This window comes from Homalodisca vitripennis, unplaced genomic scaffold (assembly GCF_021130785.1).
Source record: "Homalodisca vitripennis isolate AUS2020 unplaced genomic scaffold, UT_GWSS_2.1 ScUCBcl_14560;HRSCAF=25365, whole genome shotgun sequence".
Classification (NCBI taxonomy): Eukaryota; Metazoa; Arthropoda; class Insecta; order Hemiptera; family Cicadellidae; genus Homalodisca; species Homalodisca vitripennis.
The window spans coordinates 5,036-30,805 of record NW_025790698.1 but is presented as its reverse complement, the minus strand read 5'-3'; the positions used below and the strand labels follow the sequence as shown (position 1 = coordinate 30,805).

At 31.7% G+C, this 25,770-nt stretch overlaps 1 protein-coding gene across 1 annotated transcript; it reads left to right on the top strand.

The window, feature by feature from the left end:
- Positions 1 to 445: 445 nt before the first annotated feature.
- Positions 446 to 25,770, top strand: LOC124375169 (39S ribosomal protein L17, mitochondrial). Its single transcript, XM_046833279.1, has 3 exons — positions 446 to 849; positions 16,361 to 16,571; positions 25,509 to 25,770. The coding sequence occupies exons 1-3, from the start codon at positions 652 to 654 to the stop codon at positions 25,679 to 25,681; spliced, it is 582 nt and encodes a 193-aa protein (XP_046689235.1). The 5' UTR covers positions 446 to 651; the 3' UTR covers positions 25,682 to 25,770.

The window sequence follows — 25,770 nt, the reverse complement described above, 5'->3', positions numbered from 1 at the left end:
TGTAGACAATCGTTGGATTGTGCCGTACTCGCCAATATTGTCCAAAACTTTTGAAACTCACATCAATGTGGAATTTTGTAACTCTGTCAAATTTATAAATTACATATGTAAATATGTTAACAAAGGTAGCGACATGGCCAAGAGATAAGTGAAACGAAGTTCACTGGGTCAGCTAGTTTTTCATATAATATTTGAAATCCTTAAATCTAAGAAAAAAACATAGTTCTGCAACGGGTACCTAGACATACAGGCCCTCAAATATCCACTAATAAATTTTACCGTTTCCATTCTGTATGAACCTTTCATTTTTACGTTTAATGTAATTAACAAGAAAACCACAATAAATTCTATCAGTATACGAGGTTCCCTTGGTTAATCCAAAGCCTGTTCTGTTAATAGTAACGTCAACGCGCAAGACAACAAGAACTTAAAAGGAAAAAAAAATGAAAGTCAACAGTTCCATTCCAAATCCAAATGTTCCAAACGTCGTAGTCCTCTTTAATACTAGTGTTAATATTTTATTGTAGACTAGAATATTTTCTTAATTTTACTTGTAAAATTTAATTTTGATTTTCTCCTTTCTATCTTAAAGAAAGTGCGTATATATCAAACCTTTTAAAAACTCGGTTATATTTATTCTGTTGGCTTAAAATGCCTCAGGCTGAGGTTTCCAAACTAGTGTCACAGTTAAGAATTAAAGTTAATCCTACATATAGGAGATTAAAGAATCCAAGAGGGCCTCAAGGTAGACATGAAATTATACAAAACATTTTAACTGGATTGTTCAAGTATGAGAGAATAGAACTAATCTATACTAAAGCAGATGAAGCTAGAGGTTATGCTGAAAGGGTAAGGAATAGCTTGACTCTGTTTATATTTTAAAGTATAGGCTATTAAGTACCATCCATATTAAGTATTGTTACATTTTAATACTAGTATGGTACACAGTTTTAAAACATTGACTGTTGGTTTAGTTATTAACCCTACATCAGTGTTCCGAGGATGAAGGTTAACCTTCGAAACATGTCACCATATAACATGAAAATGGATTGGGCTGCAGTATAATAAGCATTCAACACTCGAGTGATTGATACTTTCGAATCATTGATATTCATGAAATAAAGAATCCTAGCTACAACTACTTACACGAAATTAATTTATATTTTAACCCTTTGGCTGCTATGCTATATTTGTATTTTATGTTTAAAGTCCTGTCAGGCAGTTTTAAGTTACCTGTATTTGAAGACTGCCAAGCCAAACTACCATATACCTGTACTGCCAGGCTTAAAATGAGCATTTCGCATAGGTAAACCAAAAACGATAATAACTTTCTTTTTTAACTAGCTAGGATCATGATTTTTGTTTTGTTTTGAACGTAATGAAATTTACTATAACTTATATAACTTTTAAAACCACTTCAAATTAATTAAACTATTTAAATAAATTAATTAATTAATTAAATTTAAAAAATGTTCAAAAAAGTTTTTTTTGTATTGCAAAACACCTTATAAATTATACTATAATGGGAGAAAATAAATGTTTGTTTTATGTTTACAATGTCATTGAGAGTCAATGTTCAAAAAATTACAAAAAAATATTGGAAAATAAAATTATAATGATTATAACACTGAATCACCGCGGCAATGCAAATTTTTTCATATTTTCATAATTTTATCAATGTGGTTCCAAATACTTGCTTGAATTGGTAAACATTACTAGTCTTACACTAAATTCTCTTTTTGATGTTGTTATTGGAAGAAAATTAAACTAATAAATAGGTTTTATAATTACAAAGAGCCTTTAAAGTTAGAAAATAAATTATAATATTATACTTACAAATGAAGTTGGATACAGAAGATTGAAGAGAAACAATGGCAATAAAAATTGGGTACTTTGGGATTATACCGACCCGCATCAGTATGAAGAACACAAAAATATAAATTTATAGAAACAAACCTGATAGAACGAAAAAACAACTCTTTAATTACAAAATTACAAACTTACAACGATTATCAATGCCTGGGTCAGATTCCGTTATATGCCCCCAACGCTTAAACCTTTTTCAATTAACTCGGAACGTTGTAAAACGATGTAGTTGAGTAACAGAACTAACATTCCATCAATCAACAAGCATTTCCTGGTATTGTGATCGGTATTTTTGTCGCTGTTATCTTATCTTATCTTTCTCGAGAATCCCGATTACGGCAGGCCGCGCGGCGGGACTCTGTAATCACGTTATCTACTAGACTGCTCGACTTTGACCTCTGTCTGAGGTTGGGGAGGGGTTTGCGATAACACAATTCCTGTTTTATATTGAAGAAATATTGTTCTACACTAATCTAGTAATCAGTAGAAGCAAAATGTCAAATAACGATTCATGTCTGGGTGTGGTCGGTATAATCCCAAAGTACCAAAAATTGCTTTTTCCGAGTAAAAACACTAAACTATGAAACTACAAATTATTTTACATGATATTAGGTTGATATGATATTGTTGTCAACGGCATCGGCAGCCGGCAGGTTCGCGACAGACCAACAGCCACACAATTACGTCGTTCTTCTACATGGCGTACTATATAAAGTAAGATTTTCGTAATAACTGATATTTTATGAAATAAAAACACTCTTTAGCTATTATTTTTATGTTATAAGAATTACATTAGTGGTTAAATAGCTGCGCTATAAGCCAAAAGGAAGAGGCCGATAAATTCGGCCGCTGGCAGTTTTCAAATAGTTTTACTCTGCCGAAAATATCGGCCGCTGGCAGCCAAAGGGTTAATTATATATTTCAAATTACAGGGAGAGCTGTAGTATAGTAAGCGTCCAACACGAGTGATTGATATTATCGAATCATCTGATACTCATGAGTAAAGAATCCTTGCTACAAGTACTTGAACCAAATTACCTTGTATTTTCATTGTTTTATTTCAAATACAGTATAAAAAGTATTAATGTTATGGTAAATAAAAAACAATCTAGGTTAGTGTATTTATAAAATATAAGAAACAAAACAGATAACATTCATTTACTTTTTACCATTTTTAAGGATAAACATGTGCATAATCACTGCACTTACTGCCATTACAGATCTGCAGTATTAGTATTAGCAACAGGTAATTTAGTTTCAGTAACAACTGGGCTAAATGATTTTATGTTGTCATAATGATTTTTTGGTTGTGGGTTATTCGATAACCAGTATAATATCTGCAACAGCTGAGCTGAATAATTTGGTCTCATAACAATTTTTTTATTTCGAATTATTCGGTAACGAGTATAATTTCGTGCAAGCAATGAGGCTAGGAATGAATATATTACGCTACACAATTTTATAATGCGCTATAGGAAGATTTAGATTAGGTTATCATAAATATGTTACTAGTAGTACCGATTGGTAAGTTCCTGATCTTAGATCACGACTTAAGTCGTACAATGTGATCTGATGTCGATGAAGTTGGACGATCTGGGACATAATCTGAGGTCAAGAAAATACTTATCTGATATGCCCCTGGTCAGAAGTGTGGGATCGGTGGTGCCTTCGGTGTCTCCCCGCACTATTGACGAAAGAAGATAAACATACCTCAAGATAGTACCCAAATTCAAGCTCAGATCACGTCAGTGCTTGTTAAGGTTATTTTTTAACTATTTATATAACTTCGCTATAATACAATCTTCAAAGTCTATAATGTAATTCATTTCGACATTATTGTTCCAAAGTAATTGAAACAAAGTTAAACAATGAACAATGTGTGTGGTATTTATGTAATGGTCGCTAGAGACAGGAAATACTGTTGTTTTTCAACACCTATTGTAAAATAACGTGTTGAGTTATTATATTCCTGTAGCCTGGTAACATGTAACCAGCTGATCAAATCTCAGTAATTTCTTATAGATATTCATAATTAATTATTGCCAGCTGATTAATAATATAGTTGAAAATTTAATTCAGTAAAGTAAAGTAACATCAGCAAAAGTAATAGTGATGAACATGAGATTTTTGTGAATTAATGCTTTTTTAAACATTGGACAAACAACAGTATTTCCCGTCTCTAGCAGCCATTATTACTCAAATATCACACACTTTGTTTCAATTACTTTGGAACATTAATGTCGAACTGAATTATTTGTAGAATTTGAAGATTGTATTATGGTGAAGCTAAAGTTTTGTATGTCGAATGAAAATTATACATATTAGACTATAGGTAATAATACAATTTTGCTTATAAGCAGTGTAGTGCGTACAAGGTAAACATGTCTGACAGTATTTATATAGTTCTAATAAATTATTCGATATATTGTAATTTGACTCCTTTTTTTTAACTAAATAGACACTATTCAATGTAAAAATGAAAAAATAAATATTATTTTGATTTGATATTATCGTTCACTCAAGTGTTGTACGTTTATTATACTGTAACGACAGAGAGACTTTAATAAGTGGTCTATACTTATTCAATTGTTATTATTGTTATATATGATTAAATATATTATGAAACTTCAATATAATATAATAATTTTACGTAACAATAGTTATAATACATTAAATACGAGATTAATACATTACATTTTAATAACATCAATTTAATAATAAAAACATAAAATACCAAACCCAACTTTGGCCTAGATCTATATGGGTCATTATCAAAATACTTTCTAATAATAGAAACCAGAACTAGCACTTGCAAAAAAATATTTTGTTTTATTTTTATATAATAACCAAAGTAATATAACTTAGAACCTGTTAAAATTTAATAAAAAGGTTGGTTTCGTGAATGAAAGTTTTTGTGTAGCTCTTATTTATCTATTTTTACATTACAGACAGATGTCTTCTCATGAATATTACCATTTTGTGTTATTGATATAAAATAGTTTGCATTAAAATATTTTGACAAATACTTATGCAACTGTTATAAACACTTAATGTAGAACACAGTATTGAACAGATACAATATAGTTTTTACCTCTGTAATTCAAATGTTCTTTTATTTACCGCTATATCTCGTTTTCCTCTGTAAGTCAAATGCCATATAACTATAACCTTAATAACGCAAACAATTCATATCTCGAACTATACGTAACTCGTGGGAAAATGGAATGCCTTTGATATTCGAGTTATCAAGGTCTGATTGTAGGTGTTCACTTTAGCCACTTCATAATATCATTGTTATTTTTTTAAATGAAAGTGCTTAAAAATTAAATAAAAAAGCAACAAGAAATACACTCATTAAATTTCGGAAAGGTCGAAATTTATTTTGAATTAGCTACTATATAGTAAGCGGCCACGACAATTGAGTCTAATTATCAATTAGAAATAGGATTTTTCCGGACATTTGCCATCGTTCAGTGAAACAAGAAATCAGTAACACTACGTTTCGAGATCTGCAATCTGATCTCTTCTTCAGGTAAAGAACTAATCTAATACATAATTACAAACTATGTTAAAATAAACAAATCTTAACAAAGCGTTGTGGCACGCCTTAGTCAGGAATCACAACCTACATGTTGTTTGTCATATTCACTAACTCTATAAACATGCACTTAATAAAAAACTATACAAAACACTAATCATTAAAACTGAACTACGGAATACAGGTCACAATACGTCTTCACTCGTCTACTAACCACCTACGATTGACCAGAGGGTCTAGCCAATGGTGATCGTCACGGCTGGTTAAAACAAGATGGCGGAAATAAAAGGGAAGGTGGACAGGAATGGGCCCTTTCGTTATTATTGGTTCATGCGAGATAAACTTCTTAAAACCATATTGTGACTCCACATTGGTTTATTGCAAATATCTGATCCGTTTGATACTTTTGGTTTTCTCTTTAGTTCATTTTTTAGAATTGGCAACCAAAGCGGCCTAATCTCGACTGATGGTTGACTGATTGGTTGGTCTGCCAATTTAATGTATATTGCCTCAATTAATTTCCTTTTGAAGAAATGTGGTTCCCGATGTATTATGTTGGCTTCATCCCAATTCATATGATGGTCTTTGGACCAACAATGGTGTGCAATTTTTGACTTTTCTGTGAGACCCTTTCTCGTGTTTTCTTTCTTTATGCTCTTTTATCCTTACTTTTAGTGGTCTTTTTGTCTCGCCTATGTATTCCCTATTGCAATTACATTTTATACTGTAAACACAGTTTTTGGAATCCTGTGTGCCATTTTTTGGTTTAGTTTTTACAAGACTTTGTCTAAGAGTGTTGTGTGTTTTAAACGCTGTTCTAATGTTGTACTTTCTACCTACTCTTCTAATTTTCTCCGATAATCCCGGCACATAAGGGATTGACATAAACGCAAATTTATCACAATTCTGTTTTTCTGACTCAGGAATGATTCTTCTGGTTCTTTTGCACTTATTTATTATTAATTGAGGGTATCCATTGCTTCTTAGATCCGATTCAATTTTCTTAAATTCTTCTTTTAGTCCATCTAAAATAAAAAAAATAACCTTCAAACAAAGAATTAGAAGTACTTAAGCTATCTAATTCAAAAATATTTTAACTATAGTTATTTACAATTAATTATTGCCAGTGTATGGAATAATTATTATATTGTGTTCCAAATTAATTGAAACAAAGTGAAATCTACAATTTAAAGAAAGAGAAATGTAGACATCAGTTTGGTTATTTGGCTCCGAAACTATTAATAAATTGCCTCAAATTCATGGTGACGGTTTGTACTGGAAGAGGAAGCCTAGATTAAAAATGAAAACAATCCAACTTCTGAAAAGCTCAACTAGTATCTTGTTTAATGAAAAATGTGTGTATTATTTATCTCTGACATATGTTTGCTATGGTTGTTTGATTGGCATATTCATGCCTATATAATCATTGTTTTTTATTGTTAAGGGCAAATATTGTGCTAGCTTGGCTTCACAGGGACTAGGTATGTTATCATATGCTTTGACGGTGCCTGATCAGGTAATCTCGGGGGTACCCTAGGGCCATGAGCCATCTGGTGGTTCAGTGCAATGCGTGATTGTAAGTTCCAAATCACAGATAGCTGAAATGTATATTACATGAATGTTTAATTTATTTACTTATTTATTTGTTCTTTGTGTTTGTAGTTTTGTGGTGATAAATGATTTACTGTTGATTTCTGTTAACATTGAATGGTTTGTAACGCTATTTATATTTTATTGCTTGTTTTGTTTATGTTGTTTATAGAACATAATTGAAAAAATGTTATAAATGAGTTAATATTATAAACATATTATTATAGTTTTTTTATGTATCTATGGAGCGTTAACCATAGTGTATATAAGCATATAAATTATCATTATTTTAAAATGTAAATGGTGCTACAATCAGTGAGAAATTAAAAAGGAATATTTATGGTTTTAGAATTTTGTAGCCTCGAAATGTAACTTTATAAAGAAGTATAAAAAATCAATTTAATATTTATGGAATCTGTAGGCTATATGAACTTTCACAAGACTGCCAGAAATCAAGTTATTATTGTATTTATACAATTTTAAATTTTTCCTCTGCACGCACTCCTTTGGTGCATATGGTCTGTAAACTGATACTTTAGTTTTATCGGATAAAGACTTTGGGTCTTGTGACTCACACACACACACACCCAGTGATCAGATCATTTGCTACAGTCTTAGAATTTGAGTTAATACTATTTAAAGTAATTTCATGATATATTCATATACTAATGATAGTTGCCAATTAAATGCAATAAATAAAAACAATTACAGCAAGATACAAGGATTTTTTTAGTGTATGCTATATATATATATATATATATATATATGTGTGTGTGTGTGCAATAACTGGTAATTAAAAGGACTTGAAATTGTGATGCTTCGATCCTTTCATCATTTTCTGTTTGGTGAAGATTGTGACACAAGATAGATAATGTCTGAAAGTTAATTAATATTTTATTTATTTTGTTTGAACTTGTACGGGACTTTTTGAAAGCTGCTACTGCTAACTGTTCAAGAGAAACTGACCATTACTACTTGTATATTAATCATTTTTAGGGTTAAAAGGAGTTACTCTCGGTAGAAATAATGTTATTGACATGTAAATGGAATGTTGCTAATTTTTTAAACATATCAGGTCAATTTAAATAGTTTTAAATCTTACTTACATAGATTCAAGACAAGAGTGACCAACATTTGTAAAATGTTGAGTTCTTAAGGAGTTTTATTGTTCTTTAGAGTGGCAAATTAGAGGACATCCATGCCCACTTCATGGACTAATCCTTGCCCACTTCATGGACTAATCCTTGCCTGCTTCATGGATTAATGCTTGCTCACTAAATTTTTAAATGTTCTGCTCTCGGCACTGCGTTTTTTTACCTTCACATACTTAAAAATGGTTATAAATTATTTTAAAATGTCGTAAACATCTGGAACAAGTTTATCAAGGTATTAATTTCATCCTATATTTGTGACTCAGATATAAATATCTAAAATCGTTTAGTTAACATGACAAACAAAAAGCTTAATTTTAAATTTTTTATTAAATAGATTAAAATATAGAATAGAAAAATGATTTATTTCAAAGAACATGTACACCTGTATACACTTGAAAATTGCAAGTTACCCTTTTACAATAGTTGCTAATCGGCGATAAAAATAAAACAATTTAAATTTAAGTATTCAGATTCAGATATTCTTTTTATTCATAAAACAAATGCACAGATATGTACAATGAATAGCGTCAATCATAGTTAATAAAAAAAAATTATCTAACATCAACTTATAAAATATTGACCAACATAAGCATTAGTACTTAGGATTACTATATAATTTTTAAGTGTATTTTCATGCACAGTTGCTAAATAAACATTCATTCATTATAAGTTATGGTAATAAAATAGTGTTATCTTATACATATAAACAGACACATACAGACATATCATAAATACAATATACACAGAACACATATACACGTAAATACAAAAGGGACATGTTGAGCTAAACCAGTCAATTAGCCCTTTCAAAAAAAATTCTTGGAATGAAATATATAGGTCTGATTTCATTAGTAGATATTTCTTTAAGTTTAGTTTTGAAATTATTTGTGTTGTAGTTTAGTTTATTCAACTCCAATTGGTCAAATGATTTAGAAACTTTGTGTTCCCCATGTACGAGTTATTTCTTTTTATAAAATTCCAAGTGATGATAATCATTAGATATATTGACACCGTGTATTACATTGAATGTTTTCTTTCTGTAAATCAATGTTGCAGAAACGCACCAACGTAAATTTTATAGTTTCAAATATTCCAAGTGATGTAAGAACAGTAAATATATAGGAGTTCCCTAAAAATATGCTTTAACTGAATCTCATCTTTTATAATTACTATTAGCGTGCTTTAGTTAGTTTAACTAGCAATTTTGGTATAAATGATGTGGTAAAGCACCAAAGATAGCTTCTATACCGTAAGCAATTGGGAAAAATTAATGATAGACATAATAAATTGATCTATTAGAGATTCTAACACCTGCAAACCTTAGGCCAAGTTTTCTTCTCCGTGCATATAGACCACTGGAAATTTTATTTATAAAACCACAAGGTCCACATGTTCAATTCCAACTTAAGTTTTTTATCTATAACTCCCTAAAAATTTTGTGCTATAAATTTAGCAATTGTTCTTCCTCAATGAAAATAGCGTGTTTGGGTTGAACCCTGTTTAGAGCTTTGTTTTGAGTGGAAAAAGAGATAAAATTTGATTTGTTTGAGAATTAAAAGGTTTTTACACTGCAAGAAGTCTTTTGAATCGTCTCATTGATAAGACCTATAAAAATTGATTTAGACATCTCCTAGCAACACTTTCAAACACTTTTTCCTGCAGATAACCCACATTTGTGTCATCAGCATATAAACAGACAGCAAAGCTTTCATGCTCCAACCAATAAAGCAACTGATTTATATAAACAAAGAAAAAGAAAGTGGACCTAATATTGAGTCCTTGTGGGAACTCCCAAGCTTTAGCAAATGTTCTTGTTTTGAATTGAATTTGTTAATTTAAAATCAATATCGTTTGATGTTTGAAAACATGCTCTATTATCAACGTATTGACAACCTATTTTGAAGTTTAATTGAACTAAAAGCGGACAGTGCCCTTTCCCATAACTCCCAACAGTCTTTTAAGAGTACTTGAAATTAATTTATAAAAATGTGACACAACACACTGTCAACACTCTGGTCAAGTCCAGCAGATACTCCCAATCACGTGTGTCATCACATAAAAACAGGCAGCAGAGCTTTTCTCCAACCAATAAAGGCAATTGATTTAATATGAACAATAAAAAGAAGTGGTAAAATTGTAGAATATTGATCCCAGATCGAACACCGTGTTTACTGCCATGCTTTTTAAGAAATTGTTAGATTGCCAGATAATTTTTAAAAAATTGTGTTTTTATGAAACAATATCCTTTTTTGAAACATATATTTCAACGTTGCATCCTATTTTGAAGTAGAGACACTGGCCTATAACCATGCAAGTTCCTTTCCCATAACCACCCAACTTTTTAAAAATAGTACTCTATTAATTTAATTTACACATCTGTCAAAGCTCTGGTTCCAGCTATTGCCCAATGGTCAAGGTGTTCTCCCTGAAAATATCCACTGATATTGTTCTTTATTGAATCAATGAATTGATTAATTGAATCGAATCAAATCCTCGTATACCGGCGGGGTAATTGTAAGGTTTTTCCAGATCGATAAAGGACCTGCCGTGTTTTGTCAACTGTTTAAAGAGAATTGTTAGATTTCCAGAAAATTATTTTAACAAATTGTTTATAAACAAACTTTGTCATTATAATTTTTTTGGATAAAAACGTGGGAGGAAGATGAGTCACTGGCCTATAACAGGATACCATTTGGGATCTCCCTTTTTTAAAAATAGGAATGTTTTAGAAATTTTTTCGATTAGCTAATATCTGGAAAAATTCCAGATATCATCAAGAAGAATTAACCAAATGTATTAAGTTTTAACTTTCAGTGGACAGACTGGCTTTAGGAAATGCTTTAGAACATTAAGCTTGAAATGCTTTCAATCAAAAAAATAATCTGAGAAATTATGTTTTCAAATAATTGATGCTTTGGTCAATTATTTTTACCGTAATACTAACTTCATTTAATTAAAATTTAAAGGTATTGAAACATTTTGTTTGAGTGCTGAAAATCATTCAATATTTGCTTTTCATTGGTGTGGTGGAGGAAATGCTCGGAATATTATTAAGCTATCAACTCAACCTGCTTCAACAAAAAAAATTTAAAATATTATTAGCAACCAAGATTTAGATCGATCCTGTCAATATTTTACCGTCCTCACAAGTGATCATGGTATTTGATATTGAAAGCTTCTGTTATACCTTAAAAACCCGACTTATAATTATAATGGTAAATTCCATTTTTTAACCTTAATTATGCGCGCTTTAGAAATTTTATGATCAATAAAAACTTTCTTTTTCTTTTGCAATAGAACTGGTTCAGCTCTTATTCAGACCCAATATTGAGTTTCCATTAATTTCCATATTTTAGTATTCTAAATACTTTTAAACTAGGAATGGTCTAGTTAACATCAAATCTCTTCAATACCCATAAATTTAACTTATTTTTCTTAGAGTATCCATACTTAGGAAATTCTACAGATGCCTGAAAGTAAGTATTATAAAACTAAATTTAACTGAGACATTTCTTAAATTACAGATGCCTGACACATTAATTTCACACATTTCAGATACCCAATTATATTTACTTCACCAGTTATAATTATTAGCGTTAAATACTTTCTTTTAATTTTCAAAGTTAGTAACAAATACAATTCCTGTTTTGATTTGTTATTCCAAAAATTTTTCTCAGCTGAACTGTGCATCATGGATAACGTCACAGACAATTGAGTTATAATTGTCCATATAGTATTTAAACACAACATTTTTTTTTATGTTAGAATAAGTTATCTATTGCTGTTATGTGACATTATTTGAAGTTCTTTTGATTTGATTCCTAGAAAATCCAGCAACTACAGTGTAAATCATATTAGTTAAACCCTAAGAATATTAACAAACTGTGTTTTATATTTAAGGACACTATCCACATTTAGAAGTTATATTTAGATCACCAGTTTATTTGAAATTACATACTTGTTTTCATGTTGATAAATACTCAACTTAGCCAAAAAGTATATCTTCCAATAATAACCTAAGAATATTAAGCCAAAAAGGAGTCCTCAGTTTGTTTTAGAAGGCTCCTGTAAACCACAAGCATGGTGAATGTTTTATCTATTTTAATCTCCGAAACACAACATTCACCACATCCTTTTATTCAATTCTCATAATAATGACTCAATGACGATTGCCGGTAAATTTGATCACTTTTTGAAGTCAAATTTTCTGTAAATTTCTGTGTACTAACACAAAGCAATGGACAACACCATCCTCCAGTCTTAAGCATCATTGCCAAAATGAAGGACTGGATTAAATAAATTGGTTAATTTGGTAAATTTCTATTAATACTAGAAATCTATATAATTATAGCATTCATCTGTAAATAATATGAGAATCAGGTTTAAGTGGTCATCTAAATAGGTTTATTGTAAAATTGCACTGTCAGAAGTATAATCTAGACAGTGTAAGTGGCTGATGAATAGGTTTAATGTCTGATGCAATATTGTTTTTGTTTAGAATTATGTAATCGAACGAAGACTCATTGTTACTGCGTTTTTTTTTATGTATATTTTTGCAAGACACTTTGGTAAACCAGTTTAATAATATTTTTATTTGAATGGTAATTGAAATGATGATCTCTTAAAATTGTTGAATGTTCTTAACAATCAAAATTTGAAGATTTGCCTGTATTTCTTTTCATTATTAAAAAAAGAATTATCTAAAGCTACCCTGGTGAAATCCCAAAAAAAGGAACTACCTTAAAGGTGGAAGGTTGACTTCACTTTTGGCTGTTGTCTGGATCTAATTGCTTATTTACAGAACTTAGACTTATTATCCATAATTTATATTACATTCCTCTTTGTCAGCACATATAGATGAGAACTGGAGAAAGATGTGGCACTAGTGGCAACTATCTTAAATGCCTTTGATTTCACACACTGCACTTCATATCCGGGTTTCAGTTCTGAGCTGCAAGGGTGACTGGCATAGGAGTTGTCAGAAGAAGAGAAGGTCATCAGCAGAGAGATTATTTTCTTATTTCAACATCAGCCTGGATCTCCAGTTGTTGTAGCCATATGCAGATCAGCACCAGACAGTGGGTCTGTTTCTGTTTCAGTTCTCTCTCACCTGCTGGTTGTAGGTGTTAGAAAGAGAGTTTCTTCTCATTTCTTCACAAAGTTTACTGGAATGCACAAAGTTAGGCCAAAATGACAGGCCAACCTCCGAAAAAAAAGAGAGCATGCTCATCGCATACTTAGAATATGATGTTCAACTGAGGCTTCCTGTTATTTTATGAAACTCAATAATCTTGATGACAAAAAGTTGTTCAGTGGAAACATTTAATCCGCTCCACACAACCCATGGGTGAACAAAAAATGAGTTTTTTTAAACCCCTCTTCTTAGTAAATTCTTGTATCAACTCTTTTGAAAGCTAAATTGTAGTCATCTAGTTTGGGTTATGTAGAAAATATTTTTGATTTGGTAATCAAACCAAAAATTTGTTGTACCCTTTACAGTTTTTTTGACAGGTCACGATGGCTATTAATACAATCATTGACTGAGGGACCTTCCAAATTTTCTCTTTAAACATTCTTGCAGTTCCAGCACTTCATATTTCCTCTCATCATTTAAATCTGCTGAGATACAATGAGAGAAACCCACACTTTCATCACAATTGATACTCCTGAAACACTTTGTTAATATTCTCTTCAACGATCTTAATTGGTAAATCCAGCTCACCCGCCAAAGACACATCCGACAGTGTCAAAGTTACAGGAAGACCTGTCCATATGTATTACTTGTTTTGTATATATTGGTTCCTGTGTTCTTCGTGTGATACATTTCACCTGAAGAATCAATTATCATATAACTAAGTTTCTTTTGCCTTTGCTTTGTTAATTAAGATGTAATCCTTGACGTGTAAAAAATGTAATTCTTCTAAAAGCATCCAAATCAATGAGATGAACTCGATCCAGTCCTTACCACGATCTCTCGTATGTAGTTTATTTAACCATTGCTTCAATGTCATCATGTATTGAGTTGTACAATAGTTGGATAGTATTATTAATATAATTTTATTAAAACTATCTATTACAGCTAAATATAATGTCTACAATGAAAATTAAGCCTACATAGGCAAGCAGCCTGTGCGTAGGCTAGAGTTATATTAAAAAGTTTAATGTTATCTAAATGTTGAAAAAAGTGTTACTGTTACGTGTCAGTGTGTTTGTAGGGCATAAATTGATGTAGAAATATTTAGTTGTGTGATGAAGAAGTTAAGAGGTAATATTGTTTTATCAGACAAAACCATCGGTGAAAGTAAAACCACATACACAAGACAAGTGATAAGACGAGTACAGGGGAGGGAAGGGATCAAGGTCACGTTGGTCCCCAGTCTGAGTGAATGAAAGTCTCGGATCCTTGGACTCCAATTTAAAACAACAGCTCTATGACTTTATTTGAAATTTTTAATAGTATCAGATTCAAATAAATACAGGGTGAGGCAGAAAGGATGGATGTTTTTAGAACAGATAGTATTCTGATCTGGGTAGTGGGAGTGGGGTGACTGAAGTGGCCATGTGTTGGGTAGAACATACCATTTTGTCTAGTCATTGTTTAGTCGTCATCATGGAGTTGTGGAGTGTGCAACACTGTGTGTTTACTTACGACAGTTTTGTTCGTAATAATGAGAGTATTGTTGCAGTTCAGCGCGAGTTTCGTCGTCATTTCAATCTTGCGAGAAATAACGGTGTACCCACTCGTAACATCATTTTACGTTGGGTTCAATCATTTCGTTCAGTAGGAACAGTGATGAATAAACGACCGCCAGGGGCTCATCGCACTGTACGCACTCCAGAAAATGTGGAAAGAGTTCGGCAAACCATACTCCGTAGTCCTGGTCGATCTGCTAGGAGACATTCTTCTGAACTGAACATCAGTAATCGGTCAGTAAGGCGTATTTTACATAATGATCTAGGATTTCATCCCTACAAAATTGCCATGGTTCAACAATTGAATCCTGGCGATTATGTAAAGCGGCTAAATTTTGCTCGAAAAATGAATTCCATACTTGACCAAAATGAAAACATCATTTTGTTTACGACAGATGAAGCACATTTTCATTTGAATGGTACCATTAATCAGCAGAACTGTCGTTATTAGTTAGATGAAAATCCAAAATTAATGCATGAGAGACCATTACACAGTCCCAAGGTGACAGTTTGGTGTGCTGTGAGCAGTTGTTATTGGTCCATACTTTTTTGAAGACGACAACGGGACCACTGTAACTGTAACCTCGGAACGTTATAGACAGATATTCACTGAATTCTTCCTACTTGAACTAAGAAGAAAACGTATTCCTATCCGGCAAGTATGGTTTTAGCAGGACGGGGCGACAGCTCACACAGCAAGAAATTGAATGGAAGCAATTCGGGCTGTTTTTCGTGGTCGCATCATTTTTCGGTTTGGTGACATTGATTGGCCTCCTCGTTCCCCAGACCTGTCCATGTGCGTCTACTTCTTGTGGGGTTTCCTCAAGTCACGTGTTTACCAGCATAAACCACGTACACTTCAAGAACTAAAGGAAGCAATTCGTGTGGAAGTCGAACAAATTGGCAGGGCAATGTTAGAAAGAGTAGAAGCCAACTTCCGAGAGCGGCTTGTAAAGTGCATCGCTGAAAACGGCCGTCACCTGTTAGATCTTGTTTTCAAACATTAATTTTCTAAAATGGTATAATCATGTGAATATTGTTCTGGAAATAAATGTTTTTTTTATGCACAGGTAACGAACGACACATTGCTTTTTTGAAAACCGTTCATCCTTTCTGCCTCACCCTGTATAAATGTTGAAAATTGTCACATATGTTTCTAAATAAAATATGTGAATTATAGTAGAATGTAGTTTTTAAAAGGATTTCTCTAATCTAATTACATGGATACCAACATGTTCTGAGTATCTTGTTTGGTAAGAGTGCAAAAGTAGTGAATAATGTTTTTTATGTAGTAAAATTAATGTTTTTATCATGGAAATCTTACATAGACTAAAGTTTTAATAACCTCAAGAGTTTTTTTCGTGGATTTCACACTCTAACGTATATATAATAGATTTAGACTTTTAATATGTATGTGAATAAATGAGTCAGTCTATGTATTACTGTATTGAGATTTTATGTTAATGTAGAAGAAAAAACTAAATTATTTTTCTGCTATTGTCAATGTTTGCTGTTCTAGTTAATATCAGAAGCTATTAGAAATGGTGACTGTCACAAACCAACAATGGAGCTCGCAGATTACTGGTTAAAAGAAAAACAAGTTGTCCACAAACTGTTCAAAGTTCTTGTTCCTCGATATCAGAATTATAACATGTCATATACGAGGGTGCACAAAGTTACTGGTCAATATCCTGATGGACGCTATCCTCGAACTTTGTTAGAATTGAGAGGTAAAGTATAGCAAATAATCTCTATAGAAAAGCAAGAATACTAACAAAAAGATTCTCCCACTGGCCGCGACACAATAGCACTGACCAGGTAATAATGTAATAGTTTATACACTACCTTGACGACGTTATTAACTCTCTGTAGGACCTGCTCGGTGCTTAATTTTAGAGCTCAGCATGTTTCATCAGGTACTAAATCATGTAGTAAGGATTAAACATTGTAATTTTGTTGGGTAATAAGCAATTCAATTGTAAAACATTGGAATAACATTATTATTATTTATCCATGTACTTCAGTGTACAAAAAGGTAATCTTTTCTGGTTTTTATATTGACCAGTTATTCCAACAGTCAGTTATTCCAAAATACCAACCAATTATCAAAACAAATTATAGATATTTGTTTTATTATTTTAAGTATTTAGGTACAATTGTTTATTTTTTTTAGTATTTAGGTATAAAAACTAAAAATGCAGAACAGTAGCACAGATTTGGTATCTTAAACAATTAGTTTTAAATGTCAACAATAAAAATGAATCCTTCAAGCACAGTTGGAAGAAACATATATTCATATGTGGATGTAATTTTGACATTAAAGATGTTAAATGAAATAAGCATAGTAAGCTCTTAATAACATTCAAGTTTACACAAAGTTTAAGTTTACATAATAACTAGGTTAATATTTGGTTTATTTATTTTATATCTGGTTAATAATATTTAAAATGCTCTGTTTTATTATATGTATGTGTGTAATTGTGTTCTTTTCTAAGTACATATATATAAAAAATTTTCTCTTTCTAAATTTTGAAGTATAATTGTATTAAAACATTTTTATATTCAACTTTCTTTTTAGTAAACTTAAATACCTAGAATACAATTCATTCAACACATTTTCGTTGAAGAGAACAAACAACAATGTTATATTCTAGATAAAGTTGTTACAAATTCTAGGAAAATGGTTATTTAATTGTTTTTTTCATTTTACTTGCTTAGCGTAGGCATTTGTATAATACCTAAATATTTTATAGAATTCAAAACGTTTCTTGGATTTTATATACATATAAAATGTACAGTGTTTAAACTCAGAGTAAATTAATAATTTTAAACGTATAAATTGTATAACCTAACCTAAAATAATCTGATATAACTCTCCATTAGCCCATATAGTAACTTCTGTACTGGAAGCCCATTTTGGACAAATTGTAATTGGGTCTTCTACACTGTTAAAAAATTTTTGTACTTTATTCAAAGGTTAACTTATTACATGTTTTTTGCCAAAGTATGCAGAATTTGAATATTGAACTGGAGAAATATTAGCATTCATTCAAAAGACCTTGAAAAAATCATGTTTACATGGCATTTTTAGCATAAAAGAAACAAATATTAAGTTCCTGGTTGTATACAAATGTTTGTTTGGAAAACACCAAAATTGTCAAAAGATACAGAATTTATCACCCAATAAGAAAATATGAAACACTGAGTAAAATTATATCAGATGTATTTATTATTTCAAAATAAGCAAATTAACAAAAAAAATCAATACATTTTTGATAGGTCAATATAAAATATTGCATTAGATACAAAAATAGCATTTATTATATCATACTACCAAAATGATGTTTTATGAGGTAAATGCAAATGTATAAGCCTTAAAACAAAAACAATACAACAATTTAAAATTTCAGATTAAAAATTGTTGTATATATTTGTTTAATATTTTTTTGGAAAAATGTTTTTATTAACCAGTAATTGTATTACATAGCATAGAATGTACACTTTGCATTGATATATAATACATGTTATTCTTACCTGAATACATTTAGAGACATTGAATTAAAAAAATGCTAGATGGAAAATCATACAAATATATATATACTGTACAGTATATATATATACCGGGTGAGTTTTTTAAAGTGATCCAATAGCTAACTTTTTAATTACATGACATAGCACCAACAACTTATAAATTTGGAACTTGCTCAATTTTAAGTTTCACTCAGGAATACACTTTCAAATTTTTGAAGATGGCCGCCATTTTCCAATATGGTGGCTAACTTTAAAATATTTTATGGAACACCCTCCAACCATTAGAGATATTGAAAAACTCTCAATAGCAAAAATGTCTTATTTTTTAGAGTAGAATCTAAAAACAACATAAAATACAGGGTGTTCCATAAAAGAAGGTGGATACCTTCATGTTCCGGGCCACCTTTCGCTGCACATGGCCAGCCAAACCACATGTGTGGCTGTCCCTTTCAACAAAGATTGAGGAAAAAAGGCAGATGGGTTCTATGGTACCTATTTAAATTAGTTTCCTTCTTATTCTTCTTCTCCTTATTGTGATCATTTTTCAGAGTTCTAAGCATTGCAGGGGATTTCGATGGAGTTGTTGCATACTGTGGACCAGACAGAGGTTGATATTTAATTTCCGTTTTAATTTAAATGTGTCTTCTTTTGTTGTTCACCACGGACCACCCAGACGGCTGCCCATGAGTATACTCGCTATTCCCCTTCTCCCTCAAACTATCCAGCTCTGCTTCCAGTATCTCAATCGTAGTGTTTGAGCCACAAGGTCCCCTGCTTCTGCACAACGCTGATCTACGCAGTTGGTAGTCAGGTCGCACTGTATGGCGCAGTCAACCGTGGAAACCAGGTCACCACATAGGTGACTCAATCAAAACGAGGACACGGGGGTTGAGGCACAAGTGGGTGGTATCGCGGGAGATGATGTAGTGGGGTGGAGGCAACATAGGTTCTCATGGTCACCGAGTGGGGCTCTTGATGTTTGCTTCTGGACTACACTAGTTGAGTAGCTTGGGCGTTGGTTCTCACAGACGCCCCACATTTTCCTCCCAGACATCACCAGGCTCTATCCCCATTTTTTTAAAGATACTCTATGTTTATAATTGTTGTAGAGGATAAGAGGTTTTCCATTCTTATTTCTTCGACCAACAGGACCATTTTTATAAGTAAATTAATGCAATTAAAATATAGTCTTTGATTAAAAGCCACAGGTCAATAAAATAAATGATTAAAATGGAGAATAATTTAGAAATAAGTTAGTTTAAAATAGTTTAAGTTGATGTGAGTGACATCTGCAGGTACTTGTAGTGTTTCGCTCGAGGTTAGGATGAGTGAAAAGGCACATGCGACTAACTCCAGATTGTGCTTGTTAGTTAATCAGAGTTATGTTATAATGTAGTTCATGTGCTTTACTCACCTATGTCCAATACCGTAAAATTGAATTTCTAATGTCGGTCACAGTAAATAGTTATACAGTTATGAGTCTGACACAATGTTAACACTAAATTTAAAATCACTTGATTTAAGTAAGAAATATGAGGCGATATAGCCCCACTGTTTTGCATTCCCAATACCTATTTGGCATAGCTTAGGTCATTGGGAATATGTAGATATAAAATTTGTCAGAATTAAATGTCTCATTAATTGATGGTTTAAATATGTTATAGAAACGAAGATGACACAGCTAATATATGAATTACTGGACTTTTTAAACTAGAGGTACTCAAAATGAGTCTCTAGCCAGTAAAAGGGTTAACCAGAACTAACCTAACCTAAATGAAACTACATAAGCTAACAAAAAGAAGTTGTAAGCAGAACTTCTAATTACAGCTCTGCCCGAATCACAATATATTTTAAACAAAGACAAAAGTATATAATGTCCAATACCTATTGACTTTGGGCATAGGGTACAATGACTAACTAGGTGTTTGATTGAATGCCTGGTTTTAATATAATAAACTCTTTTAAACTCTGCATTCAAAATTAAATATTGATTGTACTATACCAACCTACATTTAAACTGTAATATACTGCACACATAGTGCAGTATCTTACAATAATAAGATTGAATGAATAATTTTTCCGTTTGTACACTATGAATCTCTTGTGTTATATAAATAAAATAATAATTAAATTATAAATACGTGTGTATGGGTAGAAGTATGTGTGTATGGATGTGAGTATGTATGTGTACACGGGCTAACGACAAATATCAAAATAATGTTTTATAAAACCATTTATCTCCTTTTACTATTAGTTATTTTTATTATAAGAATAACAAGTTACTGTAGAAAACAATAATTAATGTATAAATAATATTAATTAATAGATTTTTTTCTTTTCAAGCTTCAGAATGTGAATTTCTTACTTCTTTCACATTTTACCTACTTTTACAGCCATCTTTACTGTCCAAAGGTTAACAGATAATGTTTTTTGCCTGGTCAGTGCGATGTTAATTGTATATTAGGTCTAATTTCCGTCTATGTCTTTTTTATATATGGAATAATAATTTTTAAAGTCAGTTTTTTGAATATATGACACACGTAATTATAAGCATGCACATGTCAGAATTTGTACTGAAGTATATTTCTAATTTAATTAGTTATTCATATGTTATTAACAATTTATATTTTTGTTTGTGCAAGTTCCATTGCATTGTGGCATGTAATATAAAGATACTTGATTTATTTTTAGCATATCTATATTTGGGAAGTTTTAATTGCATAAATTTGTAAAAGTGCTTCTTGTTTATTTTTAAACATAAGTTGCAGCATAGCATAAATATACCTATACCGATAATGCTTCTTAAATGTTATTCTATGTATATATTTTATTTTATTTATTTGTATTAAATTAAACAAATATTTATTTTATTATTATATGATATAATATTAATATTTGTTTTCAACTATCTATAAGTTTTTGTTATATTAAAATTGTTTTTGTACAGGTCTTACTGCATTGTGTATGGTGTGCAAAGTACCTATACATTTGGTTTTAGTTTATTTTTTAACAATGATGTAGTTTTTATTCATTGTAGTAATGTCTGTATATATATGTATTGTAGATATATAGAGAGCGGGTGGGCTGAGCATGGTGTACAATGAGCAGGATCCGCAATGGACGAGTTTATGGATGAAATTATCAATTCTATAGCTGTGAATGCATGTGTTTATGATTATGGTGATGGTTCTGATTTTTTCTCAGAAAATGAAGACGTAAATGAAGATTGACTGACAATCCTTAGCTTGAATACTCGTAGCTGTAAAATGAATTTTGATAAGCTAATTATCATTTTGAACAACTATAAATTTAAGTTTGACATAATTATTTTAACAGAGACTTGGATGGATGAGTGCAGTGTGAATGTGAGTATGGATGGATATGAGAGATTCGCAAATAACGAAATTATGAATCAGAATGATGGTGTGATTGTTTTTGTTAATAAATGTTTTTCAGTATGTCATGCGGAAGTGAAACTGAGCGGTGCTACATGTTTGAAACTAGGTATAACGTTTGGCAGGGAGCGGGTGTCGTTGCTCGCCATTTACCGGAGTCCGCCCGGTGACCTTGACTCTTTCATTAGTGATTTCGAGGTTTATCTTGAAACCAGGCCCAGGGATCGGGTTCACTGGCTGATTGGTGATATAAATTGTTGTATTTTACCTGAAACCAATGATCCACTGTCACAACGATCTCTTGATGTAATGTTTGGAGCTGGTTTCATTAGTTGCATTAATGTGCCAACCACAGTTACTGGATTTTCCAAAAGTTGTATTGATCACATATTTACAGATATTAAAACAACGGACGGTGTTAAGTCGGCAGTCATCAAAGCGGAAATGACAGATCACTATTTTACTGTCTCACAAAGTCAACACATTAATTAAAAGTAAAAGAAAACAATCATCTTTCGTTAAAAACACTTATATTGACTTGATTATTGCTGGCCGTCTTGTCTCTGAAAGTCTTGATGAATAGTAAAAATTTTTTTTCTTTTTGTTTTTTTTTAGATGGTGACGTAAATGCGTTTTAAAAACATGGTTATAAATATTTCGAAATATACAAATTGTTTCAAATTTCATTGTGAACAATAAAATTGTCACTTCAAAGCCTTTTGAACAAAAACTACACACACAAAATATAAAAACTAAACAAATGTTCCGCACACCAAAATTTGCACAATGGACACATTCAAAGTAAACAATTCTCACAAAATATTGGTTTAGATGTGCCTATAACCTCATAAAAGCTAAATATATGTATACATATTTACATTTAACTAAAGAAACTTAGTCAGAGTCAGATTCTAATTGCTGCACTACCCTCTTTCTTCTGCCTCCCCCTACAGGCCTCCTGAAGTGCTCTAAAGCACTGTAGCAACTCATAATAAAATAGAAAATACATACACAAGAAGCAAGAATCTATCGCACAGTGAATAATAACACAAATCAAAACAATACGTTGTGGCCGAACGATAACTAACCTAGACGAAAACTACAACAAAGTACTGCGCGGTGAGCGCGGCAACAGCTGACAAAATCAGCTTACTGTTATTTTTCATTCTACTCAAAGGCTTACAAAGTAGAGCCAGTGCGTAGAGAAATCTTTCCTATGTTGTACTATGAAAATCACGGAATAATTAAATAAACCGTTTTACAGCAATTTAACAAAAACGAACATATCGCACAGTGCAATAGTAGCACTTGGAGGGTTAATGCAATGTTAAAAACCCGTTTCAAGCACTATAGAAATCTCTTAAATAAAACTATTAAATTGGCTAAAGAAATGTATTTTAGGAATAAAATTAATGAATCGAAAAATAATAATAACCTCTTGTGGAAAAATATTGCTGAAATTATGGACATGAATACAAATAAAGATTCCTTTCCTATTGAACAGTTTCTGGATGGTAAAATTAATATTGAAACAAATGATATAAATAATGTAGCCAACACATTAAATGAGTACTATGTTGGGGTGGGTGCCAACTTAGCCAGTGCTGTGCCTCCTGTGACGGAAGTCGTTACGAATGACGAGGATTACGGGGCGGATTCTTATTACCAGCTGGAGCCGATATCTAAGGATGTCGTTGCTCGTGTTGTGCAAAACCTTAGAGGGGGGTCTGCTCCGGGAAAAATGGAATCCCGGCTACTCTTATCAAAATGTTTTTTAATTTATTAAAGCTTCCACTTCTACACATTATAAACAATAGTATGTCACAGGGAATTTTCCCAGCATCTTTTAAAATGGGTAAAGTAATCCCAATCTATAAGGGAGGCCCAAAAAATCGGTGTTAGCTTCAAGCCAATAACTTTAACTAGTGTTTTATCTAAATTATTGGAGAAGTGTGTTAGAATTCAACTCGAAAAATATTTAAACATCAATAGTATTGTTGTACAAAATCAATTCGGCTTCAGAAAAGATAAGAATTTGAAGGACGATTTATATGTGCTAACTAAAAGTGTTCATGACACGATTAGCCGTAATAAAAAATCATTTTTGATTTTTATAGATTTAGCTAAAGCTTTTGATACAGTTGATAGACAATTATTTATACAAAAATTAAGATATATTGGAATATAAGGGAACTCTTAGAGATGGTTCAAAAGTTATTTGTCCGATCAGTATCAAGTTGTTTCTGTTTTAGGCTATACAAGCGTTCCTCAAAAAATTGAGTATGGGGTTTTGCAAGTCAATACTCTTGGACCCTTGCTTTTCTTAATTTTTATTAACAATCTAGGAAGATTGACTTTGTATAAAGGACAGATATTTCTTTATGTGGACGAGACCGCTTTGTTGTTTGAGGGTGAAAGCTGGGAGGAAGTGAGGGATGTGGTTGAGTGCGGTCTGCTCACTGTCAAGCGCTGGTTTGATCATTGTCGGCTCACTGTCAATATAGCCAAAACTAAATGTATGCCAATCTCTATAACAGCTGACGGTGATCCTTTTGTCCTTTTGTTTTTAAGCTACGGTTGCATACATGTGGTGGCCAGGATGGATGCGTTTTGTGTGAATGTATTGATAGGGTGAGTGAGTATAAATACTTGGGTGTAGTTTTTTATAATTGTTTGAAGATGTAATCACGTAGCTTACATGCGGAATAAACTTCATAAATTTATTTTTTAATCTGCGTAATATACTTACAATAGATCTTTTAAAAACTGTATACTATGCTTATGTGCAATCAATTCTTCAGGGTAATTTAGAATGGGGTGGCTGTTTTCAAAATAACCTTGCTTCCTTAGAAGTCGTTCAAAAAACTATTATAAAAGTAGCTCTGAAGCGAAATCGTACTTATCCAACCAATTTATTATTTGAAGAATTTAAAGTTTATAACGTCTCGCAATTATATATCCGAACTTTAGTTTTGTATATTTTTCAACATCGAGATTCAATTTTCATTCACAGTAACCACAGCCATTTTACCACTTCTTAACAGAATTATTGTTCCTAGACTCGTTAAAGCCTTTAATTCAACATCATCATCACTATATTGCTCATATAATTTGTGTGTGTGTGTGTGTGTGTGTGTGCGCGCGTGCGTGCGTGCGTGCGTGCGTGAGTGGTGTGTGTAATGTGTGTGCGTGGGTGTGCAGGTGTGGTCCAAGTCTCTCTATACTTATATTGGTTAATTTTTTAAAGTCTTTCTGATTGCTCTTTTTTATGTAAGTTACAAGTTTTTAAACATTACCTTTTTAAGTCTTCAAACTGTATTTCCTAAATAAGTATATTCCTTTCAAATTTTAGATTATTTATTAACTAAATTTACTCAGGTATTCCATGCTCTGGCCTTGTATGGTTTATTTTAGAGGTTAAATCTTTATTTTTTCATTTGTTAATGAAAATGTTTTTATTAATGTCAATTCATTCCCTAATTTTGATTTAAGATTTTTGAGTGTTATTGGTAGTGCAGACTGATGAACTCGTTTCTCCACACACAGGCTGATGCCCATGTGGGAATAATTTCCTATAAAGATATTTTTTATTTACTCTGTATATAAATTTTTGGAAATAAATCAATCAATCAACCAATTATATTTATATTAAGTAAGTGAAAGTGAAGCTATTGATAAAGTGCTTGTGACCTTAATTAATTGTTAGAGGTTATTGTTTTTAATGGAAAGTTTATTTTGCAGGAAATCCATTTCCTCGGCTTACTCAAGACCAGTCAAGCAATCGTAATTTAATCCACAATGTTCTCTTTGATGAGGCTAAAAAGGAGTACAGGGCACAAAAATATGCAGAGATAGCAGAACAACTGTCTGCCCCAGAGAGCCCAAGTGACTCAAAACCTGTAACAGACACGTAGAAAAACCTTGCATAGTGTAGAAAATTAGTCTAATAATTAACCCTCGACAATTTTGTAAATAAACCTTACAACTTAGATGCAAACTTCAA